The sequence below is a fragment of the Chiloscyllium punctatum genome, chromosome 1 (assembly GCF_047496795.1).
Source record: "Chiloscyllium punctatum isolate Juve2018m chromosome 1, sChiPun1.3, whole genome shotgun sequence".
NCBI lineage: Eukaryota > Metazoa > Chordata > Chondrichthyes > Orectolobiformes > Hemiscylliidae > Chiloscyllium > Chiloscyllium punctatum.
The window spans coordinates 15,340,539-15,358,337 of record NC_092739.1 but is presented as its reverse complement, the minus strand read 5'-3'; the positions used below and the strand labels follow the sequence as shown (position 1 = coordinate 15,358,337).

The following is a 17,799-nucleotide window of genomic DNA, read 5'->3' as shown; positions in this document are numbered from 1 at the left end:
AGTTGTATCTTTGGTAACATAGATCATTACAGCACAGTACAGGCCCTTCGGCCCTCAATGTTACACCGACCTGTGGAACCAATCTGAAGTCCATCTATCCTACACTATTCCATTTCCGTCCATTTATTTATCCAATGACCATTTAAATGCTCTTAAAGTTGGCGAGTCTACCGTTTCAGGCAGGGTGTTCCATGTCCCTACTACTGTCTGGGTAAAGAAACTACCTGACATTTGTCCTATATGTTTCACCCCTCAATTTAAAGCTATGTCCCCTCACGCCAGCCATCAGTATCCAAGGGAAAAGGCTCTCCCTGTCCACCCTACCTCACCCTCTGATTATCTTGTATGTCTCAATTAAGTCACCTCTCAACCTACTCTCTAATGAAAACAGCCTCAAGTCCCTCAGCCTTTCCTCATAAGACCTTCCCTCCATACTCAACAACATCCTAGTAAATTTCCTCTGAACCCTTTCCAAAGCTTCCGCATCCTTCATATAACGCAGTGACCAGAACTGTACGCAATACTTCAAGTGCGGCCGCACTAGAATTTTGTACAACTGCAACATGACCTAATGACTTCCTCTATGGTTGCTCTTGTCCAGGAAAATGGAGCCCTGGTGATCACATCAGCGACAGAGTTCCTCCCAGGCGTTATCAGACTTGTTATTAATCTTTATCTTCAAGATACCATCTATTCAAATATGCAAATATGTGAGGGCCATGTCTTAACACAAAATGAAGCATCTTGGCAGCTTCCAAGTTGTCCTACATAACTAAGCACGAAAACCTGTGATTGGTCAGCTAGCAGCTGAACATAGATGGAATCTATTCTAATTGCTGAAGACTGTTGATTAATTTGACCGTGCCACGATTGCCAATTATGTGCAATATGACTGTCAGTACCTGTGCGAATCAATAGTCCTCTTGTTTAGACCAGCCTGTTCAAGTGAAAAATGGATGTAAGTGATATTCTGGCAGTGTGGATTGCAAATTGTAAAATCCTGACGATAGCAGCCAATCATGGAAGGAACCAGAGATTAAAACAAAAATCAGAGCTGTGATGATCTTGATGGACACTAGCAGTGTGTGTCCATCTGGAAAGAGGTCTTGCTCTTGGAGTCCACTGTGCAGCAAAAGTCAGAGCATCCTGCGCACACTGCTGCTCATTTGTGCCAAGAAATCTAGTGTTCTGTCTATGTGCTCTGTATTGGGTTATTACTTCCTCTAAACTGGAGCTTAGTGTTCATGGACTAACAGGTGGCTGGGGAGAAAGCTGTTGTAGCTGGTACTGCTCCAGTTATTCTTATCAGAGATTGCATAAAACAAAGAACAGATCAAAGGAACAAAATGGCCAAGCTAGCAGAAATGTCTTACAAAGTGTTGGAAATGATCCTCAAAACACCTCTGTGAGATAAAAGCCACTAAAAGCAAAGAAAAGCTGTCATGGCTAAATATTTAAAGATATTCCATTCTGCCAATTGCACAGTGTGATGAATCCTTTTGTGTTTGCAGTTTATTAACCTGGAGATTTTCAAACAGCATGGGAAACCAACTAAGACCAGAACGCAAGTTAAAAGCTTTATCAAGTTACAGATCACAATCATTGAGTAACATGTCCGACATGGATTACCCACGAATCTGGATATGCCAGTTATATCCAGAGGTCAATGGAAAATTCATGAAGGATTTCCAACACATCTTTTAAATCTTTAATAATTTCCATGTAGATGAACAATGTTAAAATCAAACTATATGTGCAGTTGAAAGTGGTCCCAATTCGTTCACAACTTAATCACATGCAGTTAACACTCCTGACGGAGCACAAGCATGGCAGACCCATATTTCATTTCAAACAAATACATTTGCAGTCATGCATGGTAATATCAGTACCAGGAGAAGAACTTGGAAGCATTCCTTCCATACCATTTCTTCAAACAGACATGAAATCAGATAAGTTTAAAAAAATAACGATGGATGGAATCTCATGCAGAAGATTTGGTCACCACCTGGAGAAGCTGGTGGGATATCCACATGAAGTCCTTTTGAAGATGCGACAACCAGACACTGAGGAGATGAAGAACTTATGCCCGAAACGTTGATTCTCCTGCTCCTCGGATGCTACCTGACCTGCCGTGCTTTTCCAGCACCACTCTTTTCAACATTGAAGAGAGCTGTCTTAGGCCTTCCCCTAAAGTCAGGCAGCAGCAATGCTTCTGTGTGCAGCCATTTCACTGGAAAAGTGATAACTGGTACCAGTACTACAATTACTCAAGGCCTCAGGTCAGAGAAGAAATCAGGGACAGGAAAATGGTGGTGACAAGGGAACCACAGGCTGTGGTAATATTTTAAAAGCATTGCAACCTTTCTCACGCTGAGGTCCTTGATAAGGCACCGACAGCTTTTGAATGAGAGTACTCCAGCATGGGTGGGCCACGTTTGTCATGTTTCCCCTATAAGGAAATCGTTCCCCTGCATTTATTGCTGGGTCAGTACCAATGGCAACAGGACGAGTGCCATAAATAAGCATTAATTGCAATTTGAAGGCCTCCACTCGCGGTGAGGCAAAAAAGCAGTCAACAAACTTTCACACCATGGACCTAATTGAGGAGTAGTTTTTCCAAGCTAAGGTTTTATTTATCTGTAGAGGTATTCAATGAGAATGAGAAACAGGAGGACAATCCGAACTGTAATGTTGCACATAACTTTATCTTATGACTACCCCTGTGTTTACCCTGCAGGTCCCAGAGTTGTGGTCCCAACTCCCAGCCAACAGTCAGAACTTAGGCATGAGGAGCAGGAATATGTCCCAGGATGCACCTATTCCAAAACTGCAGGCACTAGCCCAGAGAGGAACACTGCCATGTAAAAGTGAATATAGATTGCAAAGTACAGACTGATGAGCGCAGCATCAGTTTGTAAGAAGGGATGTCAGTGGCAGGGGTTTCTGTGGAGGTGGGGACAGCACAGTCATAGGGTGCTCCATTCAACGCTGAGACAGAACCTCAAGGGATCTTCATTTGGCAGTAAATATTTGGACATAACGCGAGCAGATATAGGTGCAGAATTAGGAAGGGCATTTGGAATATCATGCACCTAGCTACACGAGAGGTTGAAGAATTGGTAACCAGGTACTTTATTGAAATAGTGAGTAAGAGATTAAAGACTACGACTGTATATAAACTGCAATGCTTCATAATATATACTTCTAAATGTTCACACACAAAGGTGTTTGCTTTATTCATCTGCACTGTTACACTTATCTAAATATCACAATGATCTAATTAGTGCTCTAACTTACCAAGGTCCTCCACTTTTATGCATTCCTATACAATACTCCCCTTGTTGCCTCAGAGGATTTGGAGGCTGGCTACTCAATTCTTTGTCTATATGGTGCAGTGTCATGATGAGGCCCATTCTTCAGACCATCTGCATTCACAGGGAAAGGGAAGCTGATGAGTAGATCGATTGAGGGGCTGAGATATCAGAGGAGGCTGAGATTTTCTTAAAATGCACGGATCCCTCAGCCTCTTGTTTATTGGCTGGATGGGGTGACCTGCAGGACCAGGGCTGCTGTTTCTTCTGGTCACTGATCTGCCCCTTATCAGATTGTCTGTCAGGGCTACCATTTTTCGCCCATTATTACCAGGTGGTGCCACTGCACAAGCGCTGTCTCTTGTGTATGCTCCATGGAATACTGCAAGGGGTCTCAGCATTCTCTCATAGCATAACTTTCAGAGCAGATCAGGTGTTCTCTCACCTCCAAGCTGAGATCATGGCCACATGGACTCCTCCATTCGTAGTGCCTGAGCTTGCAATAGTTCCGAGAACTCAGCCAGCATTCTAGCTTTCTGTGACTCATGCATGAGGACACCCAGATTCCCCTGAAGCACTCTGAATTTTATCTCACTGTCTTTTGTTTATTTTTTGTATTCTTATGACTCAAATGAATAACCTCATATTTATACACATTAAACTCCACCTGCCAAATTGTGACCAATTCACCTAACCTATCCATATTCATTTGCAGTTTCTTTATTACAACATATTGTTTTGGACTAGGCCAGACCACTCAAAAAGATTCTTAAGCAGGCAGCCCCACAGCATAACTTTGCAATTTGTTTCGGTAGGTGTACACTGAAAATTACCCAGATTAAGTTAGCTAGGTTGACTACTAGATTTTAAAACAGACAAAAATTTATTCACAAAATCACACAATGAAACACAAAAAAACAGAATACAGAACTCAACCTATCCAGATAGACTTAATTATATTGTTCCAAATACACACAACAGTCCCAATAAGCAAACTCTCTTTAAAATCCAGTATAAATGGATCACAAGCTTACAGGTTGAAGTTGAAGGGCAGAAAAGAGAGAGTTTCCACACAGCTCCCTGTTGAACTTCTCAGTTCAAGACTGAGCTACAACTGCTCAGCTCAGCCCAGCTAGAGAGCTGACCACTCCCCTTTCATTATACAGGTCACCTCTGAAACATGACCACTTTGGTCTGAAGTCTCATCTGTTTATATATAAACAAAAGGCCTCTCAAAATCCTTTACATCTTTGTCCCAAACCAGACTGATCGGAGACCGGTCTGATTTATTACCCCTCTGAAAAAATCAAGGACAGAGTCTCCTTGAGCCAAGGAACAGCTCTTAGAAAAAAAGGGACTAGCTTTGTGACAATACTTTCTTACCTATTTTACTGTCATCTGCAAATTTGGTTGAAGTACCTTTTATCCCATCATCCAGGTTAATAGTTTTAAATTGCAATCAGTTTGGGAACACTGTGACACCCCACTAGTTACACCCTGAATACAAGAAAAAGACACATTAATTAGTTCCAAATATCTGCTGTCTGTTGATTAGCTAATCCTCTATTCACAACAATAAGACAAGAAACAGGAGTAAGCTATTCAGCCCCCTGAGTCTGCTTGATAAGACCATCAAATAAGGTAGAATTAGGCCAATTGGCCCATCAAGTCTGGTCCATCATTTCATATAGCTAATATCTTCTCCCCTAAAGCCTTGATGCCTGCTTCGGCGGGTCGGTGTCAACTTGTTGGGCCGAAGGGCCTGTTTCCACACTGTAAGTAATCTAATCTAATCTAATCAACATTGAAACTAACATTGTCTACCCTGAAACTGACAATAACTGCGTTGAAACTATCAATGATTCTGTAACAATTACTATAAGCAAACCATGTACAAAGACAATAATCTCATCACTGACCTATTGTTTCACAAGATGTATAAAAGTTCCTTAACATGTGCTCCGGGTTGAGAGAAGACTCGCAGCTGACCACTGTGCTGTTGGTGTCTTTCTATCCCCGGAGCTCCGGTTTTTCATCGTGCAATAAACTCTGTCATTGAACCCCAACTCTGACTCAACAGACTGGTGGTTTTCCCCCACAACACCACTGTCTATCTTCGGTCAGTCAGCCAACCCTTTAACCATGCCAACACCTTGTCCCGAGCAGCATGGGAGCTTTTATTTGTGGAAATCCAAATATTGATCACACTCACCCTGCCCACCTGTGTCTCACCTGCTTGTTACCTTCAAGAATTCTAACCAATTTGTCTGGTCAGCACACGGCAATTGGAATGTGTGGAAAATGTAAGATTACCCACTTTGGCAGGAGAAATAAATACGCAAACTATTTCTTGTGGTAAGAGGTTGGAAAGTGTTGACATACAATGGGACCTAGATGTTCTCATCAACAAGTCGCTGATGGTGAACATGCAAGTGCAGCAAACACATAGGAAGGCTTATCATATTAGCCTTTATTGCAAGAGGATTTGAGTACAGGAGTAAAGTCTTGTTTCAATTCTATAGGAGCTTGGTTAGATGGTAACTGGTGTACTGTGGATACCTTTGGTCTTTTTAACTCAGGAAATGTATTATTGCCATAGAGGGAGCAGATGCAAGAGATGTGAGACCCTTAATCAGGGCTGTCTTATATTGTTGCTTAGGCCCACATGGAATTCTTTGACCAATTCTTCCCTGAATAAATAGAAGATAGTGAGGGCTACAGCTGCTGGTGAAGTCTTCGTGTGTATAAAGTGTGGTGCAGGCAAAAGCACAGCAGGCCAGGCTGCGTCTAAGGAGCAGGAGAAGTCAGTGTTTTGAGCTTAACCCTTCATCCCCCTTCTTCCAGTACCACACTTTGTCAACCCTAATAAATATGAACCAGGCACAAAGAGTTGAAATAAAGGATAAGCAACTGCTTTGAAGAGTACGGATCCTTGTTCAACCCAAGATCAGAACAGCCTTCTCCTCCCCTCACCCTCCCCAGTCCACAGAGCAATCCGCTCAAATTCTCTGCTGCCCAACCTCTACCTTTACCTGCTTTCCACCTGCCCTACACGCACCCCCTTCCTTGTCTATTCTCCTCTCTTTGCACTGCCTTGTGCTCTACCTAGTCTCCTCTCCTCTTCCATCATTCAGTACCTCTCCTCAAACCCATCCTTTCACTCACTACTCTTCTCGTTCCTTCTCTATTCCTCATCCACCGTTCCAGCCCCTTCCCATTTTCCCCATCCACTCTCTCCTCCACCTCCCTGTACCACTCTCTCCTCCCCTTCATCTACCCCACTCCTTTTACCTCTCCAATCTATCCCATCCCCTCTTTCCATTCCAATCACCCACTTGCCCTTGTCATTTCTCCACTCCACTCCTCCCTCCCCCTCTTTCCTCTGCCTTCCATCCCCTCGCTGTTCCTGACCAACTCTCTCCCTCATCTTTTCTCTCTCCAACTTTCCCTCCCTGCATTCTTTCCCCTTTCTCCCCTCCCCTCCCCCCCACATCACTCCCTCCCCTCCAACCCATCTCCCCCTCCCCCCATCACCCCTCTTCTCCCACATCACTCCTCTCCCCTTCCCCCCACCCACATCACCCCATCCCCTCCCCCACCCACATCACTCCCCTACCCCCCACCCACATCACTCCCCTCCCCTCCGCACCACCCCTCCCATCCCACATCACTCCCCTCCCCACCCCCACACCCCACCCCCTCCCCTCCCCCCAACCCACATCACCCCCCTCCCCTCCCCTCTCACATCAAACTCCCTCCCGCCACATCACCCACCTCACCTCCCACATAACCCCCCCACCCACATCACCCCCCTCCTCTCCCCACCCACATCACCCCCCTCCCCCACAACATCACCCTCCCTCCCCACCCACATCGCCCCTCTCCCATCCCTCCCCTCCCACATCGCCCCCTCCCCTCCCACACACATCACCCCCCTCCACTCCCACATCACCCCCCTCCCCACCACCCCACATCACCCCCCTCCCCACCACCCCACATCACCCCCCTCCACTCCCACAACACCCCCTCCCCTCCCACAACACCCCCTCCCCTCCCACATCACCCCCTCCCCTCCCACATCACCCCCCTCCCCACCACCCCACATCACCCCCCTCCCCTCCCTCATCGGCCCCCTCCACCCCATCAACCCCCTCCCCTGCCCCACATCACCCCCCTCCCCACCACCCCACATCACCCCCCTCCCCTCCCTCCCACATCGCCCCCGTCCCCCCCCACATCGGCCCCCTCCCCCCCATCAACCCCCTCCCCTGCCCCACATCAACCCCCACCCCATCACCCCCCTCCCCTGCCCCAAATCAACCCCCTCCCCCCACCCCATCACCCCCCTCCCCCCATCCCCCCTCTCCCCTGCCCCCCATCACCCCCCTCCCCTCTCCCCATCACCCCTCCCCCATCACCCCTCCTCCCCCCACTCTCCCTCCCCCTCCCCCATCACCCACCTCATCCCCCTCACCCTCCCCCCAACCCCCCTCCCCCTCATCACCCCCCACCATCCCCCCTCCCCCTCCCTCCAATCACACCCCCTTCCCCCACCCCTCTCCCATCACCCCCCCACCACCACCTCTCTCCCCCATCACCCCCCCACCACCACTCTCCCCCATCGGCCCCCCACCACCACTCTCCCCCATCGGCCCCCCACCACCACTCTCCCCCATCGGCCCCCCACCACCACTCTCCCCCATCGCCCCCCCACCACCACTCTCCCCCATCGCCCCCCCACCACCACTCTCCCCCATCGCCCCCCCACCACCACTCTCCCCCATCGCCCCCCCACCACCACTCTCCCCCATCGCCCCCCCACCACCACTCTCCCCCATCGCCCCCCCACCACCACTCTCCCCCATCGCCCCCCCACCACCACTCTCCCCCATCGCCCCCCCCACCACCACTCTCCCCCCATTACCCCCCCATCACATCGCACCCCACATCACCCCCCTCCCTCCATCATCCCCACAAACCACCCCCCCCATCACACACCCTCCCCCCACCAACTCCCCTCCCCCATCACACCTCCAACCACCCTCCCCCAACTCGCCCACCCCCATCACCTCCCCAACCACCCTCCTCCCCCTGCCCCTCCCCCATCCTCCTCCATCACCCCCTCCCCCCCATCGTCACCCCTCCCCACCCCATCACCCCCTCCCCCCCATTGTCCCCCCTCCCCACCCCCCCCATTGTCCCCCCTCCCCACCCCCATCGGCCCCCCTCCCCACACCCATCACCCGCTACCCCCCATCACTCCCTCCCACCCATCACCCCCCCCCTCCTCACCCCCATCACCCCTATCACCCCTCCCCCCATCACCCCCCCCACCTCCATCACCCCCCCTCCCCACCGCCCCCATCACCCCCCCTCCCCCTCCCCCCCATCACCCCCCTCCCCACCCCCATCACCCCCTCTCCCCCATCACCACCCCCCCAACCCCATCACCCCCTCCCCCCCATCACCCCCCTCCCCACCCCCATCACCCCCTCCCCTCCCCCCCATCACCCCCCTCCCCACCCCCATCACCCCCTCCCCTCCCCCCCATAACCCCCTCCCCTCCCCCCCATCACCCCCTCCCCCCCCCTCACCACCCCCCCAACCCCATCACCACCTCCCCCCCATCACCCCCCTCCCCACCCCCATCACCCCCTCCCCTCCCCCCCATCACCCCCTCCCCTCCCCTCCCCCCCATCACCCCCTCCCCTCCCCCCATCACCCCCCCCCTCCCCACCCCCATCACCCCCCCTCCCCACCCCCATCACCCCCCCTCCCCACCCCCATCAACCCCCCTCCCCACCGCCCCCATCACCCCCCTCCCCACCGCCCCCATCACCCCCCTCCCCACCCCCCATCACCCCCCTCCCCACCCCATCGCCCCCTCTCCCCCATCACCACCCTCCCCCCAACCCCATCACCCCCCTCCCCACCCCCATCACCCCCTCCCCCCCCATCACCCCCCTCCCCTCCCCCCATCACCCCCCTCTCCCCACCCCCCATCACCCCCTCTCCCCACCCCCCCATCACCCCCTCTCCCCACCCCCCCATCACCCCCCCTCCCCACCCCCATCACCCCCTCCCCCCATCACCCCCCCTCCCCACCCCCATCACCCCCCCTCCCCACCCCCATCACCCCCTCCCCCCATCACCCCCCTCCCCACACCCATCACCCCCTCTCCCCACCCCATCACCACCTCCCCACCTCCATCACCCCCTCCCCCCATCACCCCCCCTCCCCACCCCCATCACCCCTCCCACAATCACCCCCCCTCCCCACCCCCATCACCCCTCCCACCATCACCCCCCCTCCCCACCCCCATACCCTCCTCCCCCTCCTCCCATCACCCCCCTCCTCCCATCACCCCCTCCCCCCCCACATCACCCCCCTCCCCCCCATCACCCCTCCCACCATCACCCCTCCTCCCCACCCCCATAGCCATCACCCCCCCTCCCCATCCCCATCACCCCCTCCCCCCAATACCCCCTCCCCCCATCACCCCCCCCTCCCCACCCCCACCCCACCCCCATCACCCCCCCCTCCCATCACCCCCCCTCCCCACCCCACCCCCATCACCCCCCCTCCCCATCACCCCCTCCCCCCATCACCCCCCCCCACCCCCACCCCCATCACCCCCTCCCCCCATCCCCATCACCCCCCCTCCCCACCCCCATACCCCCCCACATCACCCCCCCTCCCCATCCCCCCCCTCCCCACCCCCACCCCACCCCCATCACCCCCTCCCCCCATCACCCCCTCCCCCCATCACCCCCCCCTCCCCATCACCCCCCCTCCCCACCCCCATACCCCCCCCCACATCACCCACCCTCCCCACCCCCATACCCCCCCCACATCACCCACCCTCCCCACCCCCATACCCCCCCCACATCACCCACCCTCCCCATCCCCATCACCCCCACCCCCCATCACCCCCCTCCCCACCCCATCGCCCCCTCTCCCCCATCACCACCCTCCCCCCAACCCCATCACCCCCCTCCCCACCCCCATCACCCCCTCCCCCCCCATCACCCCCCTCCCCTCCCCCCATCACCCCCTCTCCCCACCACCCCCTCTCCCCACCCCCCCATCACCCCCTCTCCCCACCCCCCCATCACCCCCCCTCCCCACCCCCATCACCCCCTCCCCCCATCACCCCCCCTCCCCACCCCCATCACCCCCCCTCCCCACCCCCATCACCCCCTCCCCCCATCACCCCCCTCCCCACACCCATCACCCCCTCTCCCCACCCCATCACCACCTCCCCACCTCCATCACCCCCTCCCCCCATCACCCCCCCTCCCCACCCCCATCACCCCTCCCACAATCACCCCCCCTCCCCACCCCCATCACCCCTCCCACCATCACCCCCCCCCCCACCCCCATACCCTCCTCCCCCTCCTCCCATCACCCCCCTCCTCCCATCACCCCCTCCCCCCCCACATCACCCCCCTCCCCCCCATCACCCCTCCCACCATCACCCCTCCTCCCCACCCCCATAGCCATCACCCCCCCTCCCCATCCCCATCACCCCCTCCCCCCAATACCCCCTCCCCCCATCACCCCCCCTCCCCACCCCCACCCCACCCCCATCACCCCCCCCTCCCATCACCCCCCCTCCCCACCCCACCCCCATCACCCCCCCTCCCCATCACCCCCTCCCCCCATCACCCCCCCCCACCCCCACCCCCATCACCCCCTCCCCCCATCCCCATCACCCCCCCTCCCCACCGCCATACCCCCCCACATCACCCCCCCTCCCCATCCCCCCCCTCCCCACCCCCACCCCACCCCCATCACCCCCTCCCCCCATCACCCCCTCCCCCCATCACCCCCCCCCTCCCCATCACCCCCCCTCCCCACCCCCATACCCCCCCCCCACATCACCCACCCTCCCCACCCCCATACCCCCCCCACATCACCCACCCTCCCCACCCCCATACCCCCCCCACATCACCCACCCTCCCCATCCCCATCACCCCCTCCCCCCATCACCCCCCCTCCCCACCCCCACCCCACCCCCATCACCCCCCCTCCCCACCCCACCCCCATCACCCCCCCTCCCCACCCCCACCCCACCCCCATCACCCCCCCTCCCCATCACCCCCTCCCCCCATCACCCCCCCCCACCCCCACCCCCACCCCCACCCCCATCACCCCCTCCCCCATCACCCCCCCCCCACCCCCATCACCCCCTCCCCCCATCCCCATCACCCCCCCTCCCCACCCCCATACCCCCCCACATCACCCCCCCCCCTCCCCACCCCCACCCCCATCACCCCCTCCCCCCATCACCCCCCCTCCCCTTCACCCCCTCCCCCCATCACCCCCCCCCACCCCCACCCCCATCACCCCCCCCCACCCCCACCCCCACCCCCATCACCCCCCCTCCCCACCCCCATACCCCCCCACATCACCCCCCCCCTCCCCATCCCCACGCCACCCCCATCACCCCCCCCATCACCCCCCCCCCCATCACCCCCCTCCCCCCCATCACCCCATCACCCCCCCCATCACCCCCCCCCCCCATCACCCCCTCACCCCATCACCCCCCCCCATCACCCCCTCCCCCCCATCACCCCCCCCCCCCTCCCCACCCCCATTACCCCACCACCCCCCTGCCCTCACATCACCATCTCCCCCCTCCCGACCCCGGAACCCACTGACCGGCCGTTGATGTCGGGGGACGGAGAGAAGGAAAGGGACAGCGCACACCTCCTTCCGGCGGATGTACCGTCAGCGGCTTCACAATGGTGAGTGTGTCCCTGGGGCGGAGTGGGGCGTGGGGGATGGTGTAAGTGTAAGGATGGGGGATGGTCACTCCTTCCCGCTCCCTCAGTTCCTGTATTGTGTTATATTATATTGTATTATATTATGTTATATTGTGGTGGAGTGTGTTACTGTGGCAGCAGGAGCTGCCCCTCCTGGTTGCAGACTCTGTGGTGAAGGTTATCTCCACATTGTGATTACAGATAGAGACACACAGTCCGGGAACTACACCCCAACTCCAACAGATATCCCAACACAATCTAGTCCCACCGGCCAGTACCCGGCCCATATCCCTCCAAACCCTTTCTATCATATACCCACCCAGATGCCTTTTACATACTGTAATTGTACCAGCCTCCACCACATCCTCTGGCAGCTCATTCCATACACCACCCTCTGTGTGAAAAAGTTGCCCCTTAGGTCTGTTTTATATCTTTCCCCTCTCACCCTAAACCTATGCTCCCTAGTTCTGAACTCCCCCACCCTAGGGAAAAGACTTTCCTATTTATCCTATCCACATCCCTCATGATTTTATAAATCTCTATAACCATTAACTTCTGATGGTCCAGGGAAAATAGCACCAGTCTTTTCTGCTTTTCCCTATAACTTAAATCCTCGAACCCTGGTAACGTCCTTCTAATTCTTTTCTGAACCTTTTTAAGTTTCACAAGGGATTCTGTAACATGCTTTCTATACTAGACAGATCAGAATTGCACCAGAATTCCAATCGTGGTCTAATCAATATCCTGTACAGCCATAACATGACCTACCAACTTGTTTACTCCATACTCTGACCAATAAATGAAAGCATACCAAACACCTTCTTCACTATCCTATCTACCTGTGACTCCACTTTCAAGGAACTATGAACCTGCACTCTAAAGTCTCCTTTGTTCAGCAACACAGCCCAGGATCTTACTGTGAAGTGTATAAATCCTGCCCAGATTTGCCTTTCTAAAATGCAGCCACCTCACATTTATCTAAATTAAACTTCATCTGCCACTCCTCAGCCCACTGGTCCTTCTGATCAAGATCCCGTGGTACTCTGAGATAACCGTAGTAGGTTTTGAGAAGATTTGTAGCTCAGGTTGAGGTTCTGGCTGTAAGTTTGCTTACTGAGCTGGAAGGTTTGTTTTCAGACATTTCATCTTACATTGTGCGATAACCTTTGCTGTTCACACTACCACCTCCACTACCACCCTCTACTTTTGAGCTAGTTCTCCCTCTATTCTGTATCTTATTGTTTTGCAAATAATCTGAAATCACCTTCTGGATCCTGATCTTGCACCAACATAAACAGCTTTTTCTTTCTACTTTGTGCTGACTGCTCATGACTTCGAATATCTAATATTGAGTTGTAGAGACTTTATGGTACGTAAAGATGTCTTTTGACACTTCCTGAAGAAGGGCTGATGCCCGAAACGTCGATTCTCCTGTTCCTTGGATGCTGCCTGACCTGCTGCGCTTTTCCAGCAACACATTTTCAGCTCTGATCTCCAGCATCTGCAGTCCTCACTTTCTCCTCGAAGATTTTGACCCATAGTGTCAGTGCAGATCATCATAGCATTACGGCATGGAAACCCTTCGGTCTGCACAGTCCATGCTGAACATAATCCCAAACTAAACTAGTTCCACTTGCATTCTCCTAGCCCATATCCCTCCAAATCTTTCCTATTCATTCCATTTATTCAAATGTCTTTTAATTGTAATTGTACTCACATCCACCACATCTGCTGGAAGTTCATTTCACACACGAAGCCCCCCCCATTCCTAGGGAAAAGATACCTAACATTAACCCTGTCTATACCCCTCATTATTTTATAAACTTCTACAAGGTCACCTCTCAGCCTCCTGTACTCCTGTGGGTAAAATGCCACCCTTTCTTTATAACTCAAACCTTTCAGGCATAGGCCTTTCATTAGGATTCCTGATGAAGGGCTCTGGCCTGAAACGTCTATTTTCCTGCTCCTCGGATGCTGCCTGACCTGCTGTGCTTTTCCAGCAACACACTCTCAACAGTAATCCTGAAGACATCTCACAAATGTCCTGTACAACCTCCACATGACTTCCCAACTCCTATTCTCAAAGGACTGAGCAGTGAAGACAAGCGTATTAAATGCCTTTTTAATCGTCCTGTCTCTGTGATGCAAACTTCATAGAAATATGCACCTGAACCCCTAGGTCTCTGTTCTAAAACATTATCCAAGGACCTAGCGTTAATTGTATAAGCCCTATGCTTGTTTGTTGCACCAAAATACAATATCTTGCACTTATCCAGATTGAAATCCATGTGCCTTATTCATATTCACTCCATTGACCCATTTGATCAAGATCCCTTTGTAATCTTAGAAAACCTTCTTCACTGTCTGCAATGCTACCAATGTTGTCATCATCCGCAACTTACTAATGATGCCTTCTGTATTCTCATCCAAATCATTTATTCAAATAGCAAACTAAAGAGGACCCAGGTATATCAATCCATCTGTTCCAGTCCCGTTTTCCAGCATTTGGTTTGTAAGCTTGTATGCCACAGAAGTTCGAGAGTTCAACTTAATAACTCTGAAACATTCTGAAGATTCCTGCCTTGGGTACTCTTTCAGGCAGTGATTTCCAGGTTCCCACTATCCTCTGCATGAGACCACTCTACCCGAAAAGCCCCTGTCAGTCTCCTGCTCTTTATCTTAAAACTATGGCACTTGGTTATTAACCCCTGTGCAACGTATCTACCCTCAGAAATTTATACTCCTCAGTCACATCCTCACTGATTTTATTGAGGTTTTTCAGGGGCTGATCAAGATAATTGATGAGGGAAAAGCGTTAGATGCTGTCTACATGGACTTCAGCAAAGCCTTTGACAAAGTCCCTCATGGCAGACTAGTACAAAAGGTGAAGTGACATGGAATCAGGGGTGAGCTAGCAAAACCAATACAGAACTGGCTTAGTCATAAGAGACAGAGGGTAGTGGTGGAAGGATGCTTTTTGGAATGGAGCATTGTTACTAGTGGTGTTTCACTGGGATCAGTGCTGGGTCCTCTGCTGTTTGTGATCTGCATAAATGAATTGGAGGGACATATAGCTGGTCTAATTAATAAGTTTGCAGATGATACAAAGGTTGGTGATGTTCTAGATACTGAGGAGAATTGTCAGAGGATACAACAGGATAGAGATCAGTTGCAGGCAGAAAAATGGCAAATGGAGGTTAATCCGGACAAATGTGGAGTGAGCATCTTAGAAGGTCAAGTACAGGTAGCAATTTTATAGTGAATGGCAGAACCCTGAGGAGTACTGATATGCAGAGGGATCTAGGTGTGTAGGTCCACAAATCACTGAAGGTGGGAGTGCAGATAGATAAGGTGGTAAATAAGGCTTATGGTATGTTTGCCTTAATTGGAAGGGCCATTGAGTATAAGGATACAGAAGTTATGCTGCAGCTTTATCAAATGTTAGGCAGGCCACACTTGGAATATTCTGTACAGTTCTGGTCACCACTCTACCAGAAAGGTATGGATGCTTTGGAGAGGCTTACTGGGATTTTTGCTATGAAAAATGTTGGCTCGACTGGGTTTGTTTTCACTGGAACATGGTAGGAGGTTGTGGGGCAACCTAATAGAAGTTTATAAGCTTGTGATTGAATACAGGAAGATGCGAGAGAGGAAGTTTAAAAGAGATGTATGAGGCAAATATTTCACACAGAGGGTGGTGAGTGCCTGGGACACATTGCCAGAGACGGTGGTGGAAGCAGACACAATAGCAGTATTCAAGAAACACCTGGACAAATACATGAATAGGAAGGGAGTAGAGGGATTCAGATCCTGAAAGTCAAGACAGTTTTAGTCTGAAAATATGGCAATGCCGGCTTTGAGGCTGAAGGGCCTGTTCCTGTGCTGTATCTCATCTGCCCCAAGAGAAACAACCCCATCCTATATGGTCTACTCATAGCTGAATCACTCTAGCTCAGACAATATCCTGGTGAATCTTCCACACCCTTTAAGTGTAATCACAACCAGAACTGCACACAATACCAAAACTCGAAATTGCTGGAAAAGCTCAGCAAGTCTGGCAGTCTCTGTGCAGAGAAGTTAGATTTAACATTTCGGGGCAAGTGACCCTTCCTCAGAATTGAAGGTAAATTGGAAAATGTTAGTTTATATGCAGAAGATAGGGTGGGAGGGAGGGGGTAAGGGGTAAATGTTGGTGGGGTTAAAGCTGAAAGAGAGAGGAAACCAGTTGGACAGATGACGGAGAGGATAACAATCTGGCTAGAAGTGTGAATAGCTATTAATGGAACAGCTGGTAGCTAACAATGGGTTGTGTGTAATAGCCAATTATATGTGAATAAGGCCTGATGTGTGGGGGTTGGGATAAGGACATGGGACACCTCAAGACCTAGAGTTATTGAACTTGATATTGGGTCCAGAGGGCTGCAGGGACTCCAAAAGGAAAATGAGGTGCTGTTCTTGCAGCTTGTATTGAGCTTCGCTGGAGCACTGCAGTAAGCCTGAGACAGAAATGTTGGCCAGGGAACAGGGTGGTGTGTTAGAGTGGCAGGCAGCTCGAAACTCAGGGTGTTTTTTATGGACAGAACATGTGTGTTCTGAGGAGCGGTCACCCAGTCTAGGCTTCTTTTTCCCAATGTAGAGGAGACCACGTTGTGAGCAGTGTATGAAGTAGACTAGATTGTGTGAAGTGCAGGTAAAGTGTTTGGGCCCTTGGATACTGGGCAGGGAGGAAGTAAACAGACAGGTACCACACCTTCTGCAGTTACAGGGGAAGGCACTCTGAGACTGGGGTGGGGTGTGTGTGTGTTGGGAGTGGAGAAAGAGTGGACTAGGGTGTGTTGGTGGGTACAGTTGCTATATTGCTATACAAGGGTGTGGAGGGGAATATGTTTTGGTGGCACCTCACTAGATGTAGCAGAAATGGTGGCAAATGTTACAGGAGGGAAGAGACTGGTAAGGGCGGGAGTGGGGGGGGAGGTGGTAGGTCAGACCTGGCTGAGGGCTCTGTCAACAACTGTTGGGAACTCCTCAATTGAGGAAGGAGGTGGACATTTCGGAGGCTCCCTTGTGGAAGTTGGCGTGATCAGAACAGATGTGACGGTGACAGAGGAACTGGGAGAATGGAATTTGCCTCTAAGGGAAGCAGGGTGCTGAGGATGTGTAGTCGAGGTAACTGGGAATTGCTGGGCCAGTGGTTGTGGGTGGCTAGCCTATCCCCAGAAATGGAAACAGAGATGTCAAGGGTGGGAAGGGAGGAGTCAGAGATGGACCAGGTGAAAGCGAGAGCATGTTCTTCCTACTTAAATGAATCACAACACACTTCTCTGCGTTAAATTTCATCCATTGCTTGTTCACCTGTTCCAATAAACTATCATTTTAAAGTTCTAAACAGTCTTTGTCAGAATTCACAATATTTCAAAGTTTTGTATCATTTGCAAATTTTGAAATTGCCTGCTTTACGCTAAGATCTGGAGCAGGGGTCCTAACACTAACCTCTGAATATCCACTCTAGGTCTTCCTCCAGTCTGAAGAACTGTACACCTCCACTCTTCCTTTCTTGTATTGATGTTGCCACTCTCCATTTTATACCAGGAGTTTTGTTTTTGCTCATAGACCTGTGCTGCACTTGATTAGATGTGTTTTGGAAGCCCAGATATGCAGCATCAGCAGCTTTGTCCTCATCCAGTCTCTTTGTTATCTCATCAAAGGTTTCTGTCTGTTA

At 52.4% G+C, this 17,799-nt stretch overlaps 1 protein-coding gene and 1 long non-coding RNA gene across 3 annotated transcripts in view; one reads left to right on the top strand and one right to left on the bottom strand.

The window, feature by feature from the left end:
• Positions 1-6,600, bottom strand: part of LOC140478747 (uncharacterized) — a 36,837-nt gene extending 30,237 nt beyond the window's left edge. For both annotated transcript variants that reach the window (XR_011960867.1, XR_011960864.1), the window contains exon 1: positions 4,695-6,600. This is a non-coding gene — a long non-coding RNA (uncharacterized lncRNA). The remainder of the gene's footprint in view (positions 1-4,694) is intronic.
• Positions 6,601-11,988: 5,388 nt separating this feature from the next.
• tma16 (translation machinery associated 16 homolog) overlaps positions 11,989-17,799 on the top strand; it is a 48,324-nt gene continuing 42,513 nt past the window's right edge. The window contains exon 1 of the mRNA XM_072571999.1: positions 11,989-12,062. Coding sequence (XP_072428100.1) covers positions 12,060-12,062 — 3 coding nt within the window. The 5' untranslated portion in view covers positions 11,989-12,059. The remainder of the gene's footprint in view (positions 12,063-17,799) is intronic.